This window comes from Microplitis mediator, chromosome 7 (genome assembly GCF_029852145.1).
Source record: "Microplitis mediator isolate UGA2020A chromosome 7, iyMicMedi2.1, whole genome shotgun sequence".
In the NCBI taxonomy this organism is placed as follows: Eukaryota; Metazoa; Arthropoda; class Insecta; order Hymenoptera; family Braconidae; genus Microplitis; species Microplitis mediator.
Genome location: NC_079975.1, coordinates 3055497 through 3080277, shown reverse-complemented (window position 1 = coordinate 3080277; position 24781 = coordinate 3055497). Strand labels below are relative to the sequence as shown.

Sequence of the window (24781 nt, the reverse complement as noted above, 5' to 3'; positions counted from 1 at the left end):
AAATTTTATTTATTGTTATTATTGTTAAATAAATTTTTTTTGAATTAATAAAATCGTAGTATGCAAGTAGACATTGGTAATTTACGACCACTTATAATTTTTTTTAAAATCGAATTTCAGTAATTAATTGACTGTAAAATTTAAAAAAAAATTCAAAATTTTAAAATAATTTCTGGTGAAAAAGAAACGGGGATTCTACGGTTTCCGAGGCGCCGCCAAATGACCGCGAATTCATATAGAACTCAACAAAATAAGACTCTTTTAAAGAATAAAATTTTGCGATATCTCGCTTAGTTTTTGAGAAAAATCGATTTTGGAAAAAATGTGATTTTTTAAAAAAAGTAAAAAATTTTATTGACTTTAATATCTTCAATTTTTTTTGTATTTTTTCGAAAACTACATTTAAAGATGAAAATTTTGAAAAAAAAAACGTCTGAATTAGTCCATTTTTGAAAAAGTTATAGCTATTTGAAAAAAAGTCTTATTTCGTCAAGTCCTACAAGAATTCGCGGTTGTTTGACGGCGCCACGAAAACCGTAGAATTCCCTTAAATTCAATATTTGTATACAAAAATATATATATATTTTGAAATAATAACAAATAAATTTAAATTTTGAAATCTTAATTAAATCTCGGATTTAAAAATTAGCCATTAATTATTTAGTCAATATTTTTAAAAGTTATACATATTTTTTAAAAATAAGTGTGAATGTATCAGATATGAAACAATATAAATTTAAAATCAATAAACTGATAAATTAAAATAAAGAGATGGAAAAAAAGGCGCGTACTGATTTTTAAATTATTAAAATCCGCGTATTCATTAATTTTTATTTTTTCGACTACATTGACACTCATTTTTTAAATTTCACATTTCATATCTCAATTAAATCTCAGATTTAAAAATCAGCCATTAATTATTTTCTCAGTATTCTTAAAAATTACATACATTTTCTACATATGTATTTGAACTCTAGAAAATAATTATTCTAAAAATATGTCCACGCATAGATTTTTAAAAATCTTTTGTATAAATTTCAAATCCCGCTCATTTATTTAAAATAAAAATTTATCGTCTATTTTTTTATTCTTTCTCATTAATAGAAAATGCACTTTCGTACAGATGGTTTTTACTACTTGTAATTATTATTTTATCTATTGACACACTATCAAATAAAAATTAATGCTTTTGATAAACAGAAAATTGAGTAATACGTCTGTTAATAACCACACGATATAACTTTTACACTAGGAATAGAAGATTGTCGAGATTACGATAGTAACTTACCAATGAATAAATGAATAAATATATGTACTGTAGAATAAGTAATTTATACTATTTATTATTTTTAATATTTAAAAATATATGTTATGTCTAAGGAATAAATAAACCAACTTTTTAAACAAAAACGCAGTTTGAGTTTACAATAAATTATTATAATTTATTATTAAAAGACTGAGATCAAAGTCTTATTGCGACACGATTTAAAGATTAAATGCGGGAAAAATTATATGACATACATCAACAACATTTATATCTAGTCACATAATCTAATCTTATCAGATCATACACTTGTAAAAATATTAAAATATAATTACTTAATCATAATTATATCTAATAACTAACCCTTTGTTTTATTTGAACCTAATTCATATATTTTCGCACTTTCATAGTAAAGGTAAGCGAATTTTAATTTATATAAATATTATATAAAAATAATATAAATATCACTGGTGATAAATTCCAATGATTAATTAAATTAAAGATCTCTTATAAATATTAAATATATGAGTACATTTAAGTCTGCCCAATTTTTAAATTTATTTAAATTCAAATTCAATTTTTAGCGCCAATTTTTTTTAGTAGTTTTACACCTTATGAAATTTTTTTCTTAAGTATTTTATGAATATATATATACAGTTTTTATCGGATTTAAAATAACGTAAAAATTGTCTGTTGAATTTTGAATTTTGGCGGGCGTGTATTTTTAAAATTTAAAAAAAGAAAAGAGAATAATAATAAACAATTAATTGAATTATTACTTGATTATTTATTTATTTAATCGCATACTTATGACAATTTATTATTTTAAAATTTAATTTAATCTTTATAATTTCTACTTGCGTTCTTAACAATTAATACAGAAAAAATGTCTGTGTCGTGATTAACTTAAAAAATAAAAACTTTCAGTCACTCGACATAGAGATGTCATTTATCTTGATTACAATAAGATTAACATAACTAATAATTAATCCTCCCAGTTATTGATTGTTTATTATGTTAACTAAATTATTAATTACCAAAGAACTTAAAACGCTTTGATAATTAAATATTGTGTTAATATACGTTATTATATATAAATTCATACACATATACATATAAATGTATGTATACATAATATTGGGGACATGCTACAATATAAATTCGCATTAATATAGGCTGGTTATTGTATAATATAATAATTATAAAAAGTAAATTTATTTATAATTAAATTAAATTAAATATGGGTGATAATCTTGTGCTTTAAATCTATCGTTGTATCGTAATTTTTCTAACGTCACTAAATGATTATTAAATCATAATTTATGCGCTTGACATATTTGCATAGTGGGACGATGATTATTTTTAAAAATTATTTATAATTATAATATTATATAGTATTAATTATCATTATGTATATATTTAGTTTATGTTAATTAATCATTTTTTTAAACGTCTAATTTAAAAAAATCAACACCGCTTGTGCCCAAATTGAATGATGTGATTAAATGTACAGCATTGTTTTGAACGTAGCATATACATCAAGTTATACATTTGTACACTAAGAGACATTATTTACAATATCAAATTTAAATAATTAATTTTTTTTTTAATTACTTGAAAAATAATAAGTCCATTATTTTAAAACCATTTAATTTATCACTTTTAAATTTTATTTACTTTTTTTTTATACTTCAAGTTTTTTATTTCAAGTTTTTATTTTCATTACTTTATCATCTAAGATACACTTCACACAAGTATTCATTCAATACACTATATAATATTTATATAAAACTTTTTTTTTTATTATTTTTACTACGCAAGTTTTTTTTTTTTTTTTTTCTTTTTTGTCAGCACACTCACATTTTTTTCCAGCAAATTATAACTTATTAATTTAAAAAAAAAAAGAAAAATGTCTACTCGATGTAGTCTTCTCCAGTGTAACGAAGACGAATAATCAAACTACGGTGCCACAGTAATTAAAATAATAAATTGAATCAATAATAATTAAAGTGGCATTTTAATTTAAAAAATTTTACTAAGTAGTCTATCGAAATAGTGAATAATCAACCATTCGACTTTATAAAAACCATATTTATATATATATATGTCTGTATATATATATAAATATATGTATAGTTATGTAATTACACATCATTTAATTATAGTGAATGTTGTTAAAAAACGTATTCGGGTCCGGCCATGTCTATCGCCCATCTGAATTTATCACGCTGAGTTTTGTTGTAAATTTTTTCAATCGGAACATCGTATTTTTTGCACCTGTAATAATAAATTTGACGATTAATAATCATGTTTATTTAATAAAAATAAATAAAATTAACAATTTAAATATTTAAAATAATTACCATGCAACAGTAATTCGCGGATCCAGATAATTGAGCTTAGACGTTCCCAATGCAATTGCTTTGTTTTCATCACGATCAGTTCGTTGTACTTCTAATTTAGTCAGCTGCTCTTTCAATCTTTCCAATTTCTTCTTTGCTTTTTCATGTAAACTAAAAAAAAAATAACCATTAATCAATCAATCAGTTAATTAATAATTATTACAAGATAAAATTGTAAAAAAAAAACAAAGCATACTCTTTAGCTTTGACCGATCCATGCTTAGCTTCCCGCTTGGTGTCTTTGACCTGTTCCTCAGCTTCTTTGATAGCTTCCTTCTTGGCCTCGATCTTGGCATTCAAATTTTCCATCGACTTGTCATGGCCTTTGGGTACCGAACGCTGATGGTTACAAAGAATAGCGACAGCACGATTAGCTCGATTGTAAGCAAGGATTTTTTCCGCCACCGAGTAATCAGGATCAGTCAACTGATCCAATTGCTGTTGTAAAGTCCAAGATGCGTTGTATGTCCTGAATACTTTGGCAGTGAGTCCGTCCATCAATTCAGTAAGATGTTTATTCAATACCGCAGTATTGAGTCGGTCGAACAAATCGTCACCATCAGATTTATTTTCTTTAAATAACTGAAGATTTTTAAATACACGTTTTTCAACTGGTACCTCATTGTAATATCTTATGGAGTCTTTACCCAGAAAATCAAATACAACGACAAAATCTTTTCCGTCTTTATGTTCGTGTAGAGTTATGTGTTCAACACGCAACGAACAACAACCGACAGTGTCTGCTTGATCTTCATCTTTTTCATTACCAGCTCTCAGAGCCAGTTTGTCAATGAAGTACAGTGCCACAGCCCGTTGTCTAATACGCATTTCTTTGCTTTTCCAGTCTTCACGATACTCTGCACGTATTTTGTCTATTGATTTGGCTAATTTTCTAGCAGTCTCATATTTCTGCCAATCTTTTTCACCTTTTAATTTACTCGAGGGATTCAACATCACATACTTTACTTGTCCCTGAACATTTTCAGTCCAAGACGCAAGCCAGGTTACTGTGGGATCGTGTCTGACTTCCCGCCACTTGTATCCAGCCGGTGGTTTTGGTATCACCGAATTCTTTGAGCAATTTATCGATACATCTCCAGGCATAACTCGTTTCTTAAGTTTACCCATTTTCGGATGCTCACCACGCCCTCGGAATAAACCAGGCGGTTCTATTTTAAAGTTACCTATTTTTTCTTTATGACCGTCAATGGTACAAAATCCGTACTCTTTAGTTATCTCATCATTTTTTTCCTTAAGCGCCTTCTTCTCTTCTTTCGTCATGGCCTTACGTTCCTCAGACTTTTGGACAAAGTAGTCGTACATAGGACGGAAATTACATTTACTCAAATCTGTTATTACTTTACGTTCCGATTCAGACATAACTTCACGCCAGTCTTTGAAGAAATTTTCATTAAATACTTTCTTCGTGGTATAGTCGTGTTCCAACATACGAGCGTAGAACGTCGCGACTTCTTCAGTTGCTTCTGTGAGTTTCATTTCTTTGCCGTTGTAATAAAACTTAACTGATGACGGCAACGGCTCGTAGTCTGGAGCAAAAACGGGTCCTTTGTGCTCCAAAAAATTCCACTTGGTGCCATCTGACTTTTTCTCTTCCTCCCACCTTTAAAAATAAACAAAATAATTTTTAATAACAAGACTTTTAAATAAACTCCAATAATTTGTTGGCTGTCTCAACTAACTTTACAGTCAACCGAGATTTTTTTGCTAATGAATGCGAGCATAACCTAAAGAATCTACGGTTATAATTAAAACTATTATACAACTTAATGCGAGCTACATGTTTAATACCATAGCTATCAAATTTAAATAATCTCCGTATCGTTTTCGTCAAAAATAAAATCCTCGTCCGCATTTTTATTTGGCTTCCCGATCATTCAATTAGCGACATTATTTCATGCTCCGTTTTCACCAGCAGTCACTTTATTGCTGAGTGGAGTAAAAAAACTTTAGTGACTGAAGTAAATAAAATAGCAGCGGATTTAAAATTTAAAAGACTGCATCGTCATACTGATATAGAAAAAATAAAACAATTAATAAGTAATTAAATTTGTGTACACTGCGGAGACACTTATCGAATTACATGAATACTAAAAGAGGTTATGCTGATTTGAACCACGTGGTACGACGGAGCTCAAGTGATGTAAGAGTTGGCCTACATTATTTCAACAACTCAACACTTTCATTGCATATTCAAAATAAAACAATAAAATAAAAAATAAAGTTAATTTTTTTTTACCATTTCCAGACTTCAGTCTCTTCTTCCTGCTTCTTCTTTTTCTTCGGACTCGGTGACGTTGTATTTACAGGTTTAGCTGCTGTTTTCTTCTTCTTTGTTTTCTAATAACAAAAATTTATTAGTTTTAATTATTAACATAAAATATAAATTATAAAAATTGTAAATTATATATCTTACAGATTTAACTTCTTCCTCATAGTCTTCTTCATCTTCATCATCAGAATGTTTTCTCTTCTTTTTTTTCTTAACAGCTTCCTTTTTAGTTTTCTTTCTAGCTAACAACGGGATGTCATCCTCATCATCAGACGACTCAACTTTTCTCTTTGAATTTTGTGAATTCACAGGCTTGCGTATACTCTAAAAACAAATAAATAACCATAAATTAAATATTAAATTGTCATTACAACAATAAAGCATACATTTAAAATTATATACACGCAAATTAATGAATATAGTACTCTAAATTTATAACTAAGTTTATAATCAAATGGCAGTTCTGTTTTTAATAAACATTCTGGACTTTCATCATAATCTCCATAGTCCATTACTCGACAGAATTTAATTCAATTTTTTAAATTTACTGGTTAATTTATAGCTGACAAAAAAAAAATACATATATATTTATAAAACGTGAACATAGGAACGAAATCATACCAGCGGTAAGTCTTCATCAGAATCTTCTTCTGTCTTTAGAGTAGAATTGTGTAAATCAGACAGCCTGGTGTCATTACCATCAGACGAGTTCATACTATTTTGCTCCTGTTTATAATCCTCGTCATCTTCTTCATCACGTTTTATTTTCCTGTCTTCATTATCATTACCATCGTCTTCATTGATACAAAGCCCATTTTCACTATTAGAGTCATCCTCATCCTCAACCACCTGACTCACTTGTTCTTCTTTAACCTGAGGCTTTTCCTCTTCGTAATTGACCTGAGAATTATTATAAACCTGACTCTTTTCTTCCTCTTTAACAACAACCTCTTCCTTAACTTCATTTTTGTCGCGATCCTCGCGGCTCTTCTTGTCTTTGTCTTTATCCCGACGATGCCGATCCTTGTCTTTGTCATGACGATGACGATCTTTGTCGGATCTTGATTTATCCTTGTCATTTGATGAAGAATGAGACGTGGAATGTCGATCTTTGTCCTTAGAAGAACTGTGTCTACGATCTTTGTCTTTAGACGACGAACTTTTGTCTTTATCTTTGTCACGGGAAGAATCATGATGATGTCTATCCTTATCTTTACTCCTTTCCTTGTCTTTACTGTCTTTTGTTTTTGAACTTGAATGATGCCTAGAACAAAATAAATAATTAAATAACAGCTCCATTAAGTAACCAGCTAATCAATAAATAAAAAAAATAATTACTTGTCTTTATCCTTAGAACTCAAACTAGATTTATGATGATCCTTCTTGTCTTTATCTTTGTCTTTGGTTACCGAGCTGCTGCTCTTATGCTCCTTGTCCTTGTCCTTGTCTTTGCTAGATGAGCTGCTTTTCTTATCCTTATCCTTGTCTTTATCCCTGCTACTGCTCGAACTATTGGCATGTCTGTCCTTGTCTTTAGAACTAGATCCATTTGACGAGCTGTGTTTGTCCTTATGCCGATCCTTGTCCTTGTCCTTTTCCTTGTCGCGATCCTTACTACGATGCTCGGACTTGTGGCTCTTTTCCTTGTCCTTGCGGTCCTTGTCCCGGTGCTCGGACTTATGGGATCTCTCCTTGTCTTTACGCTCGGACTTGTGCTCTTTCTTGCGATCGAATCCGTTTGACATACCATTCATGTGAGTATCTAAATAAAACAAAGTTAAAGAAACGTATCGATTAGTCTACTGAATAATTAACGCGCATCTACATCTACCCCAGCTCAGCTCAACAAAACCACCCGAGCACGTGGTACTCAATAAACTCAACAATGAAAAAATATACTTTTTTTCTTAACAAAAACTCTAGCTTACAAAATATATCATCATACTATAAAACTAAAGCTATATATTTATTTATACGCGGTTAACCTAAATGAGAAATTTCTAGAACTTGAATTAATATAAGCGCTATCAGATTTATACTTTACGTATTGTTCTTTTATCCTCCTTACCTCCATGATTCCCGGCTGCGCTGCTGTTTTCCTTGGCCTTTTTTTCCTAAAATAATACATTTAATATGAGAATACTTGATAAATAAATTTTTCATCATAAAATAATAATCAGGGACTCTGTAAAATAGCCGATTATTAAAGTAAAATATTAAATTTAAACGATAAAATAAATAAATATGAGTAATAATTATTAAGCTACAATGCTCTCGGGACTTAGTCGCAGACGCCATTTTGGGACTTTGAAAAATTTCGCGTCTCTAGCAAGCGTACCGTATTTAAAGAGTAAACTGACTTAATATGATGGTTTTACGAGTAATTACGTGCGTGGAACTCTAGATATTAATTAAATAATAATAATTAATGTTACTTACGGACTCGGAATTCGGTCTGGCGGGCGTTTGCTCGACTTCCATTCTGCCTCGGCCAGACTAATTTTCTTGCGATTTTATACTTATACTTAAACTTATAACGTGAAAAAAAAATTTTAGCGACGGCAAGCTTCTGGTAGTGATGACGACAGGTAACTAAGACCTACTGGCACTGGCGGGTGCTCTGTACTCAGTACTAGCTGAGGTAGTGTACGCGATTTGATGTAATGTTGGAACTGCAAGGATTGGAGACAAGTACTGGTGTAGATATACACCTACGAGTACGAGCGATTGTAAGCTGTACTGGCTCAGCAGCACGAGCAACTACAAGCACAAGCACAAGTGATAATCCGAGTGTCCAGAACACAAGTGAGAGCCTCGAATGGTCAAACGTAAAATAGCTAAGTGCCACGAATCCGGAACTGCGCGTGCGCTCAGCTTCGGGGCTCACGTGACTTCAGTTCTTTTATTTAATTGGTTTAAATTTTAGTCCATTTTAATATATTTTACTTATTACTTATACTTATGTAGGAAATTAATGTAAGTATGGACGGATGATAAGAGAATTGAGAAAAATTATTTATTTCAATAATTGTACATTCCACTTATTTATGCAAATAATTTTTTTTTATTAAATCTAGTCTTTATTATCAATATAAAAAACACATTTTATTTATTTTTTTTTTTATTTTTTATTTTTTATAAAATTAAATTCTCACGCTTTTGAATATTCGGGTTTCCCTTCACTATTCCATGAGGTTTTCATTTTTTTAAAGGCTATCACGCCGTACAGAGCTGGAAAAATATTAAAATTTATTTTTAGTATTCAAATAATTGAGCGAAATTTAAATGAGCTTAAGTTGACAGACAAGTGACAATTTTCGGATTTTTTTTTTCAATAATTCAATGACAGAAAAAAAAACTAAAAATATGCACATGTAGAAAATTGAAAAAACTATAAGTGCAATTTTTTAAAATATTTTTTTTTTTTGTAATTTATCGTTTTAAAAAAATCCAAAAATTATTAGACGTAGGATAACTTATGATACTGAAGCTAGCCGGAGTCCAATAATTTTTGGATTTTTTTTTAAGCAATAAATTATTAAAAATAAAATATTTGAAAAAGTTGCACCTATAGTTTATTAAATCTTTTACATGCGCAAATTTTTATATTTATTTTTTTTTTTTAAATTAAGTCGTTGAAACAAAAATTCGAAAATTTTGAAGTGTCTGCTAATTTTTAGGATCATGGATAACTTCAGTATTAAATTAAAGGCGGGAATTTAAATGCACTTACATGATGCTTCCCATTCGGAAAGTGTGAGAGTACCAATTTTACGATGGTCAGGCTTATTTTGCATATACTGGATGGCATGTTGATAGTCATCAGGATTGTTACCCTTCAACTCGGCTTCATGATATGGCGGATATGATTCCATAGCTTGCATTTTAGCTAACAAAGATTTACCATCAGCGTTACATCGCGTGTAAAATTCATTGAATCGCTCAAACGACAGAAACTCAAGCCCGAATTTAGCGGCAAGTTTTTTTAATACTGTAATGTTGATAAGGAATTCTGGACAGTCGACAACACCTTCGAGGTGGAAATTGTACTTAGCACCAAACAATGGTATATTTTCTTTGTCACATAAAAACTCAACACTGTACACACTATTTCCAAATTTATTACCGTCTGCTTGTCTCCATTGATATCTAAAATATATTATTATTTTTTAACAAGTTTATTTATTATCAATAAATTAATTAATAACTTACACGAGATCATTAGCGTTTGGAATGGTCGCAATAAAATAACCACCAGGTTTAAGACTCTCACTGGCATTTCTTATCATACATTCAGCTTGCGGTAAGCTTTCAAAACTATAATGTAAAGCAAATTGACAACTTACTAAATCAAGTTGGATACTTGCGTCTTTATATTTTTCTCTTAAACGTACCTGAATTAATTAAATTATTAATTAATAACTTTTGTAAATATAAATTTAAACACCAAATAAAATATAAATTATTACGGTTCTTTAATTAGAAAATACGATTCAAAATTAAATTTAAATTTGATATCAATTCCTGGAGATGATACTTTTTACTGACGTTTAAAATATGGAGCCTTTAAAAAAAAAAAAGGGATATTTTTTTAAATAACGAGAAATAATTTTTTTGTTGTTTAATGAATAATAATAATGAACCCAAAATCAATTATCAGTGGAATCCATTAACAGGGAACGGTTTAAAATTATGAATTATTTTGAATGGTATTTTCTAAAGGAAATCATAATAATAAGATTTTAAAAGGCAGTAATTGACTTAGAAAAAAATATCCAAAGTTAAGGCCATTCTCAGACCTCCACATTTAAAAAATTTTCAATGACTCATAAAAGTATCAAAATTTTATCAATTGATTAAAACAAAATTAAAAAAATGGGATATGAATTAAAAAAAAAATTACTTACAGTTGATATCAATTGGGAGTTAAACAAAATTTGTTCATAATTCGAATTTTTTAATTTTTTTCAACTCTTAATTGATAACTGTAAGTAATTTCTTAAAAAATTCTATATCTCAGCGAAATTGTACTTTTTTCACTTAAGATTAAAATTTTTTTTTAATAAATTGATAAAATTTTAATACACTTGACAGTTGAGTCATTGAAAATTAAAAAAAAGTAGGGACACTGTCTGAGAATGCCCTTAAATTATAACAATAAATTACCTTCGTACAATCAGCAGCAATAAATTCAGCGCTAAAAATTTTAGCATAACCACGATTATTATTCGCTTGATTAGCAACATCTTTATACCGACTCTCGCATTGCTGTACAGACATATCAGCAATGTCAGTGCATATTAAATGTGATATGACTCCTTGCTTCCATTTATAAAGATCGCCACCTTTACCACAACACATGTCGAGTACTTTAACTGGAGTACCATGTGGTAATGCGTCTTTTATCTTCACCAGGTATTCATCTACGAAAAAGAACACCAGTTACACCAAGTCATCAACAATCATGATCAATTTCTATCCATCATATCAACTTACTTATCAGCATACTTTTCATCCAGTTATTAAAATTTCTCATAAAAAAAATCCTGCTCTGGGTTCTGTGGGTCAAACCTCTCTCTGGAATAGCATTGTAGTGTTCAGCGACAACTTCTGCATGAACACCAGTAGCTTCAAGGTTTGATGTTGCCGAGGCACTGGATACCTAAAGAATTTATAAAATACTTAAGTACTTAATCCAAGAAAATAAATAAATATTTAAATAAAAATACTTACGCTCAAATCCTGTCCAATATTTAGCAGACTCTCTTTCTTTTCGTCATCTTGCTCCGGTTTACTTTTACCACTTAAACGATTTACTGGTGCCTCTGACGTGTCATCAGATTTATCAGCACCAGGTTCACTTTCACACACTTCTTTTTCATGGCTTGTTTTTAATCTCTTCGGTTCACGTTCACACTCTTCTTTCTCATCGGTTGTTTTAAATCTTTTCGGCTCACTGGGTCCATCCGAACCGGTACCATCAACAACTTCTTTCGACGACATGATTTTTAACGTCTATTCTTTTAAATTAAATAAAATAAACAGTATTTACTTTTTTACAAACCAATATCACAGTCATTTTTATCCATTTAATAAATTTGACATCTGGGTTTTTATTAATAAATAAATTAATTAATAAAATAAATAAATTATTTATTTATAATTATTAATTCAAAGATTATCTTTATTAAAATGGCGTTGGCTGGACTCTTTTTTGTAGAATTCGAAGCACAAATTAGTGCGGGTTTCCATCAAATAATTTAAAACCATCAACAATTAAAATAATGTTCATTGTAAATAAAACTTAATGCACCAACAAACACCAGAAACAAAAAAATAACGTTTTCTAATTTTCTTTTTTTATTTCGCTTGAGTAATTACTTTTAAAAAAAGTATTATCTGGATTAAAATGGGTAAACAATTGCTGGTCAACTCTTTTCTATCAGTTTTATTTGTTATTTTTAAAAACTAGTTGTTAATATTATTATTATTACAGTTAATTTAAAATTATTATTATTATGATGATAATTAATAAAAGATGAAATCTTAAATAATATGAAAGTAAAAAAAATGTATAGGAATTTAAATGAATAAAAAATAATTTTGCGTGGGAAGTTTGTCGCCCACATATTTAAATTTTTTTAACATCAATATCATTTGACATCAGTGGATTTATCAGTGACACATTTAAAATAATTTATTATATTTTATTTTATTTTACCTAAAAGTTATTTTTATTTTTACTAGTCTGAGTTTTAAAATATTTAAAAAAATAATAAATAATTATTGAATGAAAAATGTCTGGGAAACAAAAATCATGGAGCAGCAACAAAAATAAATCTTCATTATCAAAAGTACTTGAATAATTTATAATTTTATTAAACTTAATATTTATAGCTTTTGTTATCGCACGACTGATAAGATTTTATTAATCATAATATTTATTGTATGATAATAATTTAAATAATATTTTTAAATCCGCAGGTTAAACCGTCAAGTGAATTAATAGCTGCCAAAAAAAAAGCTGCTGCTGAACAGAAATTAAAACTTCAGCAGACGAGTAAAGTACCAGATACTAATTTTATTTACGATATTTATCAAAGTGCAATGGATTCACGGGACTTAAGTCGCAAGGACACTGGTCTTGTTTATGACAATTCGATGGCGGAGCATGAGTGCCTGTGGGATAAAAACTATCCCGAGTGTCCGGAGAGATTTACAAGAACTCTTGAGCGATGCAATGAACTGGGATTGATTAGTAGATGCAAATTAATCATCCCGAGATTGGCTACAGACAAAGAATTACTTCAGAAGCATACTCAAAAGCAGATAGATATTCTAAAAGCTACTGATGGATCTACTGATCTCATAAAACTTGAAGAATTATCTTCAAGATACGACGCTATTTATATTCATCCAGTAAGACAAATATTAAATATTAACATTATAATTTTAACAATTTATATTTTGTTTAATTTATTATTAATTCTAGTCAACATATAAATTATCAAGATTAGCAACTGGATCAACAATTAATTTATTGCAGTCCATTTGTAGAGGAGAAGTACAAAATGGGATGGCAATTATAAGGTATTGGCTAATCATTTTATTGTATTTTTTAATTCAACTCTTGGATTATCTAGACAAAAATTAATCTTTATTCTAATATATTTTTTATTCGGGGGGAGCCACTGTGGCAGTATAGTGAACACACGTATTTTTTTGTTACTCGATTCTTAAAGTTTTTGCGAGTCTGTAGCAAGCTGGAATTTGCATCTATTAATTGCATCAATAAGAAGGAATATTTTTTATTCAATATTTTACTTTACTAAATATTCTGTTCGAAATATTTCAAACATATTTAAGTCGTAGTATTTATTGTTTATGTTGAGTTCAAAATATCTACCTAGTACTCAAATGATACGTTTACTTGAGGAAAAGAAATCTAGTATGGATCAGTATTAAATATTATTAGAAGAAGAAGTTAGTCTTAAATAAATATCTGCAGAGTAAAGACATCCTAGAGCTCGCCTTTTTTTAATGAATTTCCAACATCAATCCCGCGTGTGTATACTGGGTCTAGGAACAATCAACTTTTAAAAAAATTCCGTTTTTTCGATTGTTCTTCAATTTTTGTTTACAGCAATTTTAAACTTTTGACTTTAGCAACTTCTGGGCCATGTATCAGACACTTCAAGAAGTAATCCAGAATTTTTGTAGATTTTTTGAAAGTCTGGAAGCTTTGAAAACTTGACTGTTCCCTAAAAGACCCAGTGCACATACCGCGTCTCCAAAAATATAGTATACCCAGGGTTAAAAAAATGATATTTATCTAGACCACCGGGGCATCATGCAATGAAATCAGAGTACTGCGGCTACTGCTTCTTCAACAATGTAGCGATAGCTGTTGAGTCAATGCTGAGAGACAATCTAGCAAAAAAAGTATTGATCGTTGACTGGGATGTCCATCATGGACAAGCGACGCAGCAGATGTTCTATGAAGATCCTCGAGTCGTGTACTTTTCGATACATCGCTATGAGCAGGGCGAATTCTGGCCTAATTTAAGAGAATCTGATTATCATTACGTAGGTGAAGGCGCGGGAATTGGACATAATTTTAACATACCGCTAAATAAAACCGGTATGACGAACGCTGATTATCTGGCGATCTTCCAACAGGTTTTGTTACCGATGGCATATGAGGTAGTTAATTTTTTTTTTAATTACTAAATCATAAGACATAATACTGGTGCTAATGAAATTTAAATTTTATTTACCATCAGTATCAACCGGATCTCGTTGTAATTTCAGCGGGTTATGATGCAGCACTCGGTTGTCCTGAGGTAATTTTTGTAAAAATAATTATTAATTTTTTGTTTTATTTTGTTTAGTTTTACCCTGATCTCGTTGTCGTGTCTGCTGGATTTGATTCCGCGGTTGGAGACGAGAAGGTGGTGAAATTAAAAAAATAAAACAATTACTTGTCTTTTTTTTTTATTTATTAATAATTTTATTATTTTAGGGTGAAATGAAAATAACACCAGCATTTTACGCACATTTACTATCACAATTACTGGGTCTAGCTAATGGTAAAGTAGCAGTAGTTCTTGAAGGAGGATATTGCTTAGAATCTTTATCAGAATCAGCAGCTCTGACTTTGCGGAGTCTGTTGGGTGATCCCTGTCCAATGATTTCGAACCTCGAGCCTCCTTCTTCGAGTATCCGCGATACTATTCTCAATGTAATTTACGCCCAAAAACCTTATTGGAGTTGTTACGAGTACCAGGATATTTATAGCATACACTCAGAAGATACCAAAGAAGAATGTGAACGTCATCTTCCGGCAGTGGTTTTCAAAGGCATTGAAACAAAGCCGGCAGTTTACGAGACACGTAATTGCTATCCAGTTCAAAGTGAAATTTTTATTAATGACATCCGCAATCAGTTGATTTCCCTCCAGCTGACGACGAATTTAAAAAAATCTCCTAACCGGGTTTGTCTAGTTTACGACGAGCGGATGCTGAAACATTGCAACCCGTGTGACAACACTCATCCTGAGCAGCCCCAAAGAATCTCCGGAATTTTTTCCAAGCACGAAGAGTACGATTTACTCAAACGTTGCTACCGAATCTCAGGCCGCGTGGCCACAGAGGAAGAACTTCTCCTGGTTCATACGGAAAGTTACGTTAAAAGTATGAAAGAAACTGAGAAAAAGAAAATGTCGGAGGTTAATAAAGAGTCACGTAACTTTGAGTCCGTTTATCTTCACACAGAGACCTGGTCAAGCGCCAGTGTAGCTGCGGGTTCAGTTCTACAGGTCGTTGACAGTGTTTTGAATGGTGAAAGTCAATCAGGGGTAGCAATTGTACGCCCACCAGGACATCACGCTGAGAGAGACGCAGCATGTGGTTTCTGTATCTTCAATAATGTTTCAATTGCCGCGCGTTACGCAACTGAATTTCACGGATGTAAACGTGTATTGATTCTTGATTGGGATGTCCATCATGGCAACGGAACTCAAGCAATATTTGAAGATGACCCCAAGGTTCTATACATTTCAATTCATCGCTATGACAACGGGTCATTTTTCCCCTCGTCAGTCCAAGCCAATTACAATGTCGTGGGAAATGGCAAAGGTGAGGGATTCAACGTAAATATTCCATGGAATCGTAAAAAAATGGGAGACACCGAGTACATTGCGGCGTTCCAACAAATAATTATGCCAATAGCCTATCAGTTTAATCCGGAATTAATTCTAGTGTCCGCTGGATTCGATGCATGCATTGGAGATCCTCTCGGCGGATACAGCGTTTCTCCAGTTGCTTATGGTCACTTCACTCACTGGCTGTCTTCTCTGGCAAACGGCCGGTTGATTTTAGTTCTCGAAGGTGGTTACAACGTAAACTCAATCTCTTATGCAATGACCATGTGCACGAAAGCGCTTCTTGGTGATCCTCTGGCACCAATAACTCGCAGTACAGCCGCCCTCTGTACATCTGCTATCACTAGTATTAAAAATGTTCTAAAAACGCACAAACGCTACTGGCCAAATCTCGTGTTTCAAGCAGCGCTGCCTAAAGAAAACGTAATACCGCAACCCGCTAGTGTGAGCGATAAAAAATACGACGTGAGTCCTGGAGCAGAGTCAAAGATACTCCAGGAAGAATGGCAGTCAGAGAAAAATAAAATACACGAACTGGCTAAAGAGATGAAGGGGTTAAATGTAAATCAGAGTGAACATGTCACACAGTGTCCAACTGGCGAAGATAATCAACAGAAAGCCAAACCAGAAGAAGAGAAACCTGGAGCCAGTAGTTCTTATCAAGAAGTCAGACCTGGATCGTCTAAAATGTCCAGCGATCCTCCCGAAAGTAGACCGCTCGTTGATAGTCTAATGTTTGCAATAATACCTCTGAGTGATTGTCCTCATTTAGAGTTGATAGCTGATGTTCCTCCGCAAGGTATCGACATAAACTCGCCCTGCAAAGAGTGCAATAGTACCGCCGAAAACTGGATCTGCCTCCACTGCTACAGCGTTAATTGCGCAAGAAATATCAACCAACACGCGATTCTCCATGGCCAAAACGAAGATCATCCTATGACACTCAGCTTTACGGATCTGTCTGTCTGGTGTTACGGGTGCGAAGCCTACGTCGACAACCCGCGTCTCCATGCTGCTAAAAGTGCCGCTTACCTCAGTAAATTTAATGAAGAACTTCCTTGGACTTATGACGAACCGCGCATAGAAATGTGAAAAAAAATTATTTCTATTTAAATGTTTACCTATCAAATATTATAAACCTCGTTAACGACAATTATTTAAATCAAAACTACAATATTTCATTAATATTTCTTAGCCAATTCAACTCTACTAATAACTTAGTCTTTAAATTCAAAATTACTTATTATTTTTTTTAATTAACTTTACTCTTACCCAACAAACTTACAAATTAACCAACAGTATATCAGAAGAGAGCAATTTTTGTAAAACTTTTTTTATGTAAATACCGAGTCGACAAATTTAAGTGAAGTTATTAATAAATGGAAAATTCGTACTCTTGCACTTTTAAAAAAATAGTTATGCTAATTCATTTGCCTCTCAAATAAGTAACTAATTTATAGTAATAAATTAACAAACCCCATATTGAATAATTATTTTTTAAATTATTGTAAGTGAAACATCTGTGCGCAACATAAAAGAGGGGGCTTATTTTTTATTTGTATTGAGAAGAGTATATTTTATATACTTTTGAAAAATAATAAATAAATAAAAAATTACCGTAATTCAAAACCAGTTTTTAAAAAATTTTTGTCTTATAAATCATGAGTACTGCACTGTAAAAATTGGGAGTGAATTCGGATTTAAATAAAATCCGAATTCACTCCGTCATTCGGAGTTCCGGAGTTTAAAAAAAGATCACTCCGCAAACGTTTTTTTTCAGCGGAGTGATTTCGGAGTGATCGAGATTTTATTTAAATCCGAATTGACTCCGATTCGGACATAATATTAAAATCAACTTCGTTTCGGAGTAATTTTGATATTAAAATATTTCCCTTTGGAGAAAATTTTACTCCGAGGGAATCAAATAAATAAACAGTCATCCGCTCCGCAATCACTCCAGATTCACTCCGTAATTTTTTTTACAGTACATGAATTATTAATGTATCAATTTTTTCTGCTCTCCGACCGGAAAGTGGCAACTTTCGGGCTGCTGCTCTGAACGAAGTTGCAACTTTCCGGCTCCGTCGAGCAGAAAAATAGTATACGCACCTTGGCCAGGAAAAAAGAAAGCCTCAGACCCCATGTTTATCAGCTTCAGCCAACATTAGATGTGATCTGAGACTTTTCTTATTTTACTGGCCTAGGTATGTAATAAACTACTACTACTACTTCTTTCCTCCCCAGATGAGTAATAAACTAATTAATAAATTATTCTATCGACAGTACATCTTAAATGATAACATATAATAGTTTCAAAATTAAATTTAAAATTAATAACTTTTATTGCAAGAAAATATATTTCGTTTTTAAAATTTTATTTTCAATGTTTTAAAAATAGGATATTAATTTTAATAATTATATAACTACGTTACAAAAAAAAATAATCTAACTGACTTGAGTCAATAAAACAAATTTAGACACAATTTGCACTAAAATTAAATTAATAAAAAAATAATCAGTGTTAAATGGACACAGAAAACCTGATTAACTTATAAATTTATACTATTATTATTATTATCATAATTATTTTTAAACATATTGATATTATTATTATTAATAATAGTTGATATTTTATACACTTGTGCATAATTAGCACGATATTTAAATATTATACATTCAGTATGACAGTACGTATATCCCGGATTGCTGCTTTCGTTTATTTAGCTTCCATAACTTTTACGTCCGTTACGCAGTCTTAGATAAATATATTTTTATCATTATCATTATTATTTTTATTATCATTACTTAATATTAAATATTAATATTATTTATTTATTAATTAATTAAAAGCTAAATCTGTCGTTGAGTGTTCGTCCAGTAACTCCCAGATTATTTGAGACGCTGTACATGACTTGGCTGAATGTCCGATCGTCAACGTTGGCGCCTGCTGGTATTGACGACACGGTTTGAACACGACTGCGTGAACGAGAGCGTGAACGGGAACGTGGTCTCATAAATTGTGATCTAGGAATCTAAATAATTAGATAAATATATGAGTACAATTTTCAAAAATATCAATACTTAATGATTTTAAAAATAGATTTTTAAAAAATTTACAGAATTTTGCATGTTTGGTCTGAAAGGTGAACGTTCTCGTGACATGTGACGAAGATTGCTGTTGCCTAAATTACGACCCGGGTTTTGATTGAAATTCATCTGACGCTGATTCATGTTGAAGTCATCTCCAAGGGTACACATAAAATTAACATTCGGATTCATTTGTGCGGCACTGAAACAAGAATTCATTAAATAAATAAATATCATTTTTTAAAAATACAATTATACTAAAATTCATTATTCGATTTCCAAGAAGTCGCTTTAGATAATTGACGGAATTAAAAACTTAAAAAATAAATATATGAAGTGTAAGTTTACTTGAGTCTCATAAATTTCTGTGCGTACTGTGCACGCCTCTGTGTGCGTAAAATTTGATCGGATCGAAGTCCACCGGCGTTGAAAATTCTCTGTGATGATAAAAGTTGCTGCTGACGACGTTCAAGTGCACGTCGTTGTAGTGCTGTCAGTGCTTTTGCTGGACGATATACCTGTAAAAATATTTAATCAGTAGCTTTAATTATATTATTATTATTTTTTTGTTCATAAATAAAAGTAAAAAAAAATTACCATCTGTTCATCACCACGTTTTTGTTTATTCTGAAGCTGAAGTAACAATTTTTTAGCTCTTTTAACGCGGTTCCTGTATGCAACTTGATTAAGACTCTGATATCCCAGACGATTGTGTACAGAATTAGGATTACGTAAATCTGGTAGACTGTTTGTTTTTTTAAGTACTCGTGCGTTTGGTGAAAAATTTTTAACACCAGCAGTGGCAAGATTGTTGCGACTTCTCGAACGAGTCAAACCAAATCTCATATTTTTAGTCCGACGTAAAGCTAATCCTCTTTTATTTATTTGTTGTTGCTGCTGCTTATTATTTATATTTTTATTAATACCAAGTCCAGTCTTGGTTCTCTTGATTACTCCATTTTGTTGCTTGTAACGTTTAGTTACAAATCCACTGTTAGGTTGATTAGCGTTACGTCCGCGTTGCAGGCGCCAGGCTTGACTCTGATTACGTTTTTTCGCATTCAAATTGGGACTACCGCCAGTCTTGAAATTTTTTTTAAAATTTCCAGTAAAACTTTTATTTCCTCCAGCACCAACAGCATTACGTGCACGTCCAACACCTCTGACATTATTCGCTCTTATATTTTTCTTCATAGCTGGTTTTCCATTGACATTAAGCTTTTTCTTTTTTTCCTTGCGCTCCAGCTTTATGATCTCATCTTAAAAGGAAGGTTAAAAATGTTTCATGGTTTTCTTGGTGTTTGTTGATATTAAATTAATTTTTTTAATATTTTATATTCCCGACAAATATTTTAACTTAGGGTGAGCGTACGGTCTCAATTAAATACAATAAATTAAATAATTTTAACAAAAGATCGTTGAATTTCCGACAACAACAAAACCTGGCCGATGCATTTAATTTTAAAAATTCATAATTTTTAAAAATGCAAACAGTTATATAAGGATGGTTTTAATGTTAAAAAATATCATGGGAACAAAATGGTATCTCGTTAGGAAATGTCGACCCTATTCTTCATGGGACATTTAACAATCGTATCATTATCATCATCGTTATCAAACTGATAAAAAGTTTTCATTCCAACTAATCACTCACGGCGTGCCTTTGTGCTTCATCAGGAATCGCTTGTTACAATGAACCTCTGATAATTCTTTGACTTGTGGCTTGAGGCCGAAGACATGCGTCATACGAGGGCACTATCTCATGGAGCCTCAAAAAAATTAGGTACCAGTCTAATAGGACTCGACAGATCTTAACTGAGGATAGTCGGGTTTGTTACAGGGCACTGGTTTACCGGTCGTCTGAAAACTTGGGCATCACCAATATTCCAGTCTGCCCCAGAGGACGAAGCCCCTCTCCACCTGGTGACCCATCGCAGAGCATTAACGGATACCAGAAAAAACATCTTGGGGATGTGATGGTACTCAGCCTAATCTCTTGGAGGTTGGTATGAGCAGATTTCTTCGCATAAATCTGCCCACTCAACCTTTAAATTAGCGAGGCTGACCTAGAAGAGCCGAGTACAAGGGTTCAAAAGAACTGAGTGCTCGGCTCTGTGTCTAAATGTCAAAACTTACTCCTCAATTCAATTGAAAATCACTCACGGCATCGATTGGGTCACAAATCTTCCTTAAAATATATTTGAATTTTTACATCATGCATTAAACCATTGTTATATATATATACTCTTGATTTAAAATAACTGCGTGGTGACTCAAGCGTTTTATAAATATCATCATCATCATAATGATCATGATCGTCATCTCCTTCTCCTCTACCTCAGAATCCATTAAATTCCAATAATGCCTTTATTAGGATATAGACCATGACTACGTCCCCCATGTCTTGGCAGCTATGTGCTCATATAAATATTTATATAATATCTGCTTATATATATCATTTATATTTATATAATTTAAATTCTTACACACTTATTATGATATATTAAATATTATATTAATAATTGTTAAATAATATTGAACCGTACGCTCACGGAGGTATGACTCGTAGATATTTAAAAATTTTTGGTACTTGGGCCACTTACCAAGAGACATATTTATTTTCGCCTCAAATTCAGCCATATTGTGTGGCTTTATTTTATTAATCGATAAATTATTAAGAATTAGCAGTCAACGCTAACTAAAAAAAGTTATTATTTAAACGCGCTTACAATCGTAGTGTCGTAACTTAATTTATTTAAATTCAATCAATAATAATTATCACTCTTTATATATTTGGTAATGTAAATATATTCACTGCGATGTATAAACGACACTAATGGACGACAAACTACGACGAACTGACCATCAAAATGGCGCCGGTTAAAAACCTTCGTCTTCTACTATTTTTTAATGCGCGTGCGCGAGTCTGCTGCGCAGCCGCAACCACTTGCCGAAGTGCGCGCGCACTTTAAATACCAAGTAATTAAAAAAATAAAAATATATATAAATAGGTTATTGGTGTATTGTTTTGTACATAATATAAATAATGGACATTTAAATTATTTTAAATGAGTTATTATTTTTAAATTTTAATTTAACAATTTAGTAACACTAGTTTTTTTAAAATTCAAATTTCAAGTGAAATTTGTGATTATGTGCGTAATAAATCGATATAAATTTGAATAAAAAATCTAAATAAAAAATGAAATTGAAGGATTTGTTAAAACGATTTACAAATCCACCGAAAAATAAATCTAGTCATGATGAAAAGCCACCAAAGAAACTGGAAAGACCATTATTTATTTACTGGGCTCTTGCTGGAGTAAGAATTTTGCTTACTCTGCTGCCGCAGACAGGATACATTCACCCTGATGAGTTTTTTCAATCAATCGAAGTTATCGCAGGTCATTTAATATAAATGTCAAATAATTTTTAAATTCATTTTATTTAAATTTTATAAACGTCAGTTTCTTTTTCCAGGCGATCGTTTTGACATCGACGTAAACAAGCCATGGGAATATAACGCAACATTTCCGATAAGATCTGCGTTTGTATCTCAGCTGGTAGTAGGAATTCCTTATTCAATAATAAATGTACTGTCTCCTTACATCTGGTACTACTGTCAAATAAATATAAGAACGTCATATTTTCTGGTGACAGTTCCTCGGTTGACGCTGTGCATTTTATCATTTGCGTCAGATTACTGTCTGTACAAATCATGTCTGATGAACAAACAAAATTATCGATCGCGGTTAATTATTTACGCGAGTTCGTACGTCATGGTAGTTTACGCAACACGCACTCTGTCAAACTCCATTGAATTAATCCTGAATACTTTATTAATTTACTACGTGTCCAGGTGTATAGTATACTCTGAGCAAGTAGTGATCCAGAGCGATCATTTAAAAAATGCTTATGATAAAGCTCAGAATATTGTCGAAAGAGTTAAATATTACAAACTGCGTGCATCACTTCCATCGCACTCGCTCAATCATTGCCTAATTATCTCTAGTATTGCAGTACTTGGTATTTTCAACCGTCCAACATTCCTCGCTTATGCATTTCCTACTATTTTCTTCTGGCTCCAACGAGGACTGGGCTCGCGGAGTGTCAATCTCTGGGATTTCCATGTGCGCATTCTCATATTTATCTTATGCGGAATACCCGCCACTGTCTTCTTGATAATCGCAGACAGCTTTTACTTCGGTTACTTGACTCTCGGAGAAATAATTAATCTGGACATTGGATTCAAAAACATCATCGTCACACCCTTAAATTTTTTGAGATACAATTCTGTTACTGATAATCTTGCTGACCATGGACTACACCCACGATTCCTTCATTTTTTAGTCAACGTACCACTTTTATTCAACATTCTAGGCATCATTGGTCTTATCGTCGGCTTGAAAATGTGCCATGGGTAAGAAAAATCGTGGAAATAATTTTTGAAATGATTAACTTAATGAATTTATTGAATTTACAGGATCACAAAAAGACAGTGGTTGGAATTACCACGGATCCAAAGTATTGAAAGCTTGATGACCGCTTGCTTTATAGTTCCCATTGGACTGCTATCAGTATTTCCTCATCAAGAACCGAGATTTATTATTCCTACAATATTTCCTATCGTGTATCTCTACTCGCCTATTATTGAGAAAAGCAATAAAAAAATAGCGGCTTGTAAAAATACAGAGCAAGTCGTGCGATTAGTACAAAAAAATATTGGAGTCCGTAGACTGCAGTATCTCTGGGGTATAAGTAATATTCTACTGATTATTTTTTACGGATTTCTCCATCAAGGAGGAGTACTACCGCTGACGAGGCATATAGCCAAAGAATTAAAGTCTAAACCAGAGCTTACACACATTCATTTATTTACTTCGTACACTTACTCGCTGCCTACTGCGCTTTTACAATTAAGAAACACTAAGAGAGTCTACATGAGCTCAGACCAGCATCGCTACAAACTGAAACAAGATTTCTTTCTCTATGAACAAGGTAGCAAGTCAATGGCCCATGTACTTGAAGAGATAAATCATAAAATGAGTGAATGTGAAGCGAAATTTAAAAATGATAAAATACCTTACAGACTTTACTACGCAATGCCTTTAAATTTGTTTGATAATTTTGTTAATGAGCACAATCTAGCTGTCAATGGTACAAAGCAATATAATTTTAGTAACGTTACTGTTTTCTATCCGCATTTGACAACCGAAAAATTACCTCATTTAAATTTGTTAAGTGATCTTGAATTATTTCAAATTGACAAATTTGACGTTTATTTTGATAAATTTGTTCCTTGTATATTTGATCGTTTTGTTAAATTTTTCAAAAATTTTGGCTTGTTAGTTGTTAGAATTAAGTATCATAAAAATATTTATAATTTATAATATATTAATATCAATTATTTATCTTGTACATTTTATATTTTAATTATGATAAATAAATTTTAAATTTTAAAAAAGTCAGTGAAATTCCATTACTTATATTAAGTATTTGGTTTAATAATTAATGATAATTAACCAGTGACGTTTGCGTCAAGTTTTCAATAAAATTTTGGTCACTGATGAAGAGAA

At 31.6% G+C, this 24781-nt stretch overlaps 5 protein-coding genes across 8 annotated transcripts; 2 read left to right on the top strand and 3 right to left on the bottom strand.

Annotated features, from left to right (window-relative positions):
- Positions 1-2031: 2031 nt before the first annotated feature.
- On the bottom strand, positions 2032-8774 carry LOC130671688 (DNA topoisomerase 1). 2 transcript variants are annotated; one of them, XM_057475739.1, is made up of 9 exons: positions 8396-8774; positions 8025-8070; positions 7295-7718; positions 6578-7220; positions 6101-6280; positions 5924-6024; positions 3863-5287; positions 3628-3777; positions 2032-3541 (listed from the first exon to the last, which is right to left on the bottom strand). In XM_057475739.1, the coding sequence occupies exons 1-9, from the start codon at positions 8435-8437 to the stop codon at positions 3439-3441; spliced, it is 3114 nt and encodes a 1037-aa protein (XP_057331722.1). In that variant the 5' UTR covers positions 8438-8774; the 3' UTR covers positions 2032-3438. The 2 variants fall into 2 exon arrangements, with proteins under 2 accessions (XP_057331722.1, XP_057331723.1); XM_057475740.1 differs by lacking the exons at positions 5924-6024; positions 6101-6280; positions 6578-7220; ... (1 more) ...; positions 8025-8070; positions 8396-8774 and adding an exon at positions 5367-5692.
- Positions 8775-8958: 184 nt separating this feature from the next.
- On the bottom strand, positions 8959-12187 carry LOC130671698 (mRNA cap guanine-N7 methyltransferase). The gene is made up of 6 exons (XM_057475757.1): positions 11690-12187; positions 11453-11618; positions 11123-11379; positions 10169-10350; positions 9690-10105; positions 8959-9187 (listed from the first exon to the last, which is right to left on the bottom strand). Exons 1-6 carry the CDS (start codon positions 11957-11959, stop codon positions 9108-9110), a joined length of 1371 nt encoding a protein of 456 aa, XP_057331740.1. The 5' UTR covers positions 11960-12187; the 3' UTR covers positions 8959-9107.
- A 56-nt stretch (positions 12188-12243) lies between these two features.
- On the top strand, positions 12244-17747 carry LOC130671687 (histone deacetylase 6). 3 transcript variants are annotated; one of them, XM_057475736.1, is made up of 7 exons: positions 12345-12369; positions 12704-12810; positions 12941-13375; positions 13449-13546; positions 14293-14659; positions 14740-14799; positions 14979-17747. In XM_057475736.1, exons 2-7 carry the CDS (start codon positions 12754-12756, stop codon positions 17208-17210), a joined length of 3249 nt encoding a protein of 1082 aa, XP_057331719.1. In that variant the 5' UTR covers positions 12345-12369; positions 12704-12753; the 3' UTR covers positions 17211-17747. The 3 variants fall into 3 exon arrangements, with proteins under 3 accessions (XP_057331721.1, XP_057331719.1, XP_057331720.1); XM_057475738.1 differs by lacking the exon at positions 12704-12810 and having other exon boundaries at positions 12244-12369; XM_057475737.1 differs by lacking the exons at positions 12345-12369; positions 14740-14799 and adding an exon at positions 14848-14907 and having other exon boundaries at positions 12403-12810.
- A 789-nt stretch (positions 17748-18536) lies between these two features.
- On the bottom strand, positions 18537-22071 carry LOC130671701 (uncharacterized). Its single transcript, XM_057475760.1, has 5 exons — positions 21809-22071; positions 19803-20464; positions 19554-19723; positions 19236-19407; positions 18537-19150 (listed from the first exon to the last, which is right to left on the bottom strand). The coding sequence occupies exons 1-5, from the start codon at positions 21843-21845 to the stop codon at positions 18962-18964; spliced, it is 1230 nt and encodes a 409-aa protein (XP_057331743.1). The 5' UTR covers positions 21846-22071; the 3' UTR covers positions 18537-18961.
- Positions 22072-22221: 150 nt separating this feature from the next.
- On the top strand, positions 22222-24632 carry LOC130671694 (GPI mannosyltransferase 4). Its single transcript, XM_057475747.1, has 3 exons — positions 22222-22609; positions 22686-23625; positions 23689-24632. The coding sequence occupies exons 1-3, from the start codon at positions 22408-22410 to the stop codon at positions 24593-24595; spliced, it is 2049 nt and encodes a 682-aa protein (XP_057331730.1). The 5' UTR covers positions 22222-22407; the 3' UTR covers positions 24596-24632.
- Positions 24633-24781: the final 149 nt, after the last annotated feature.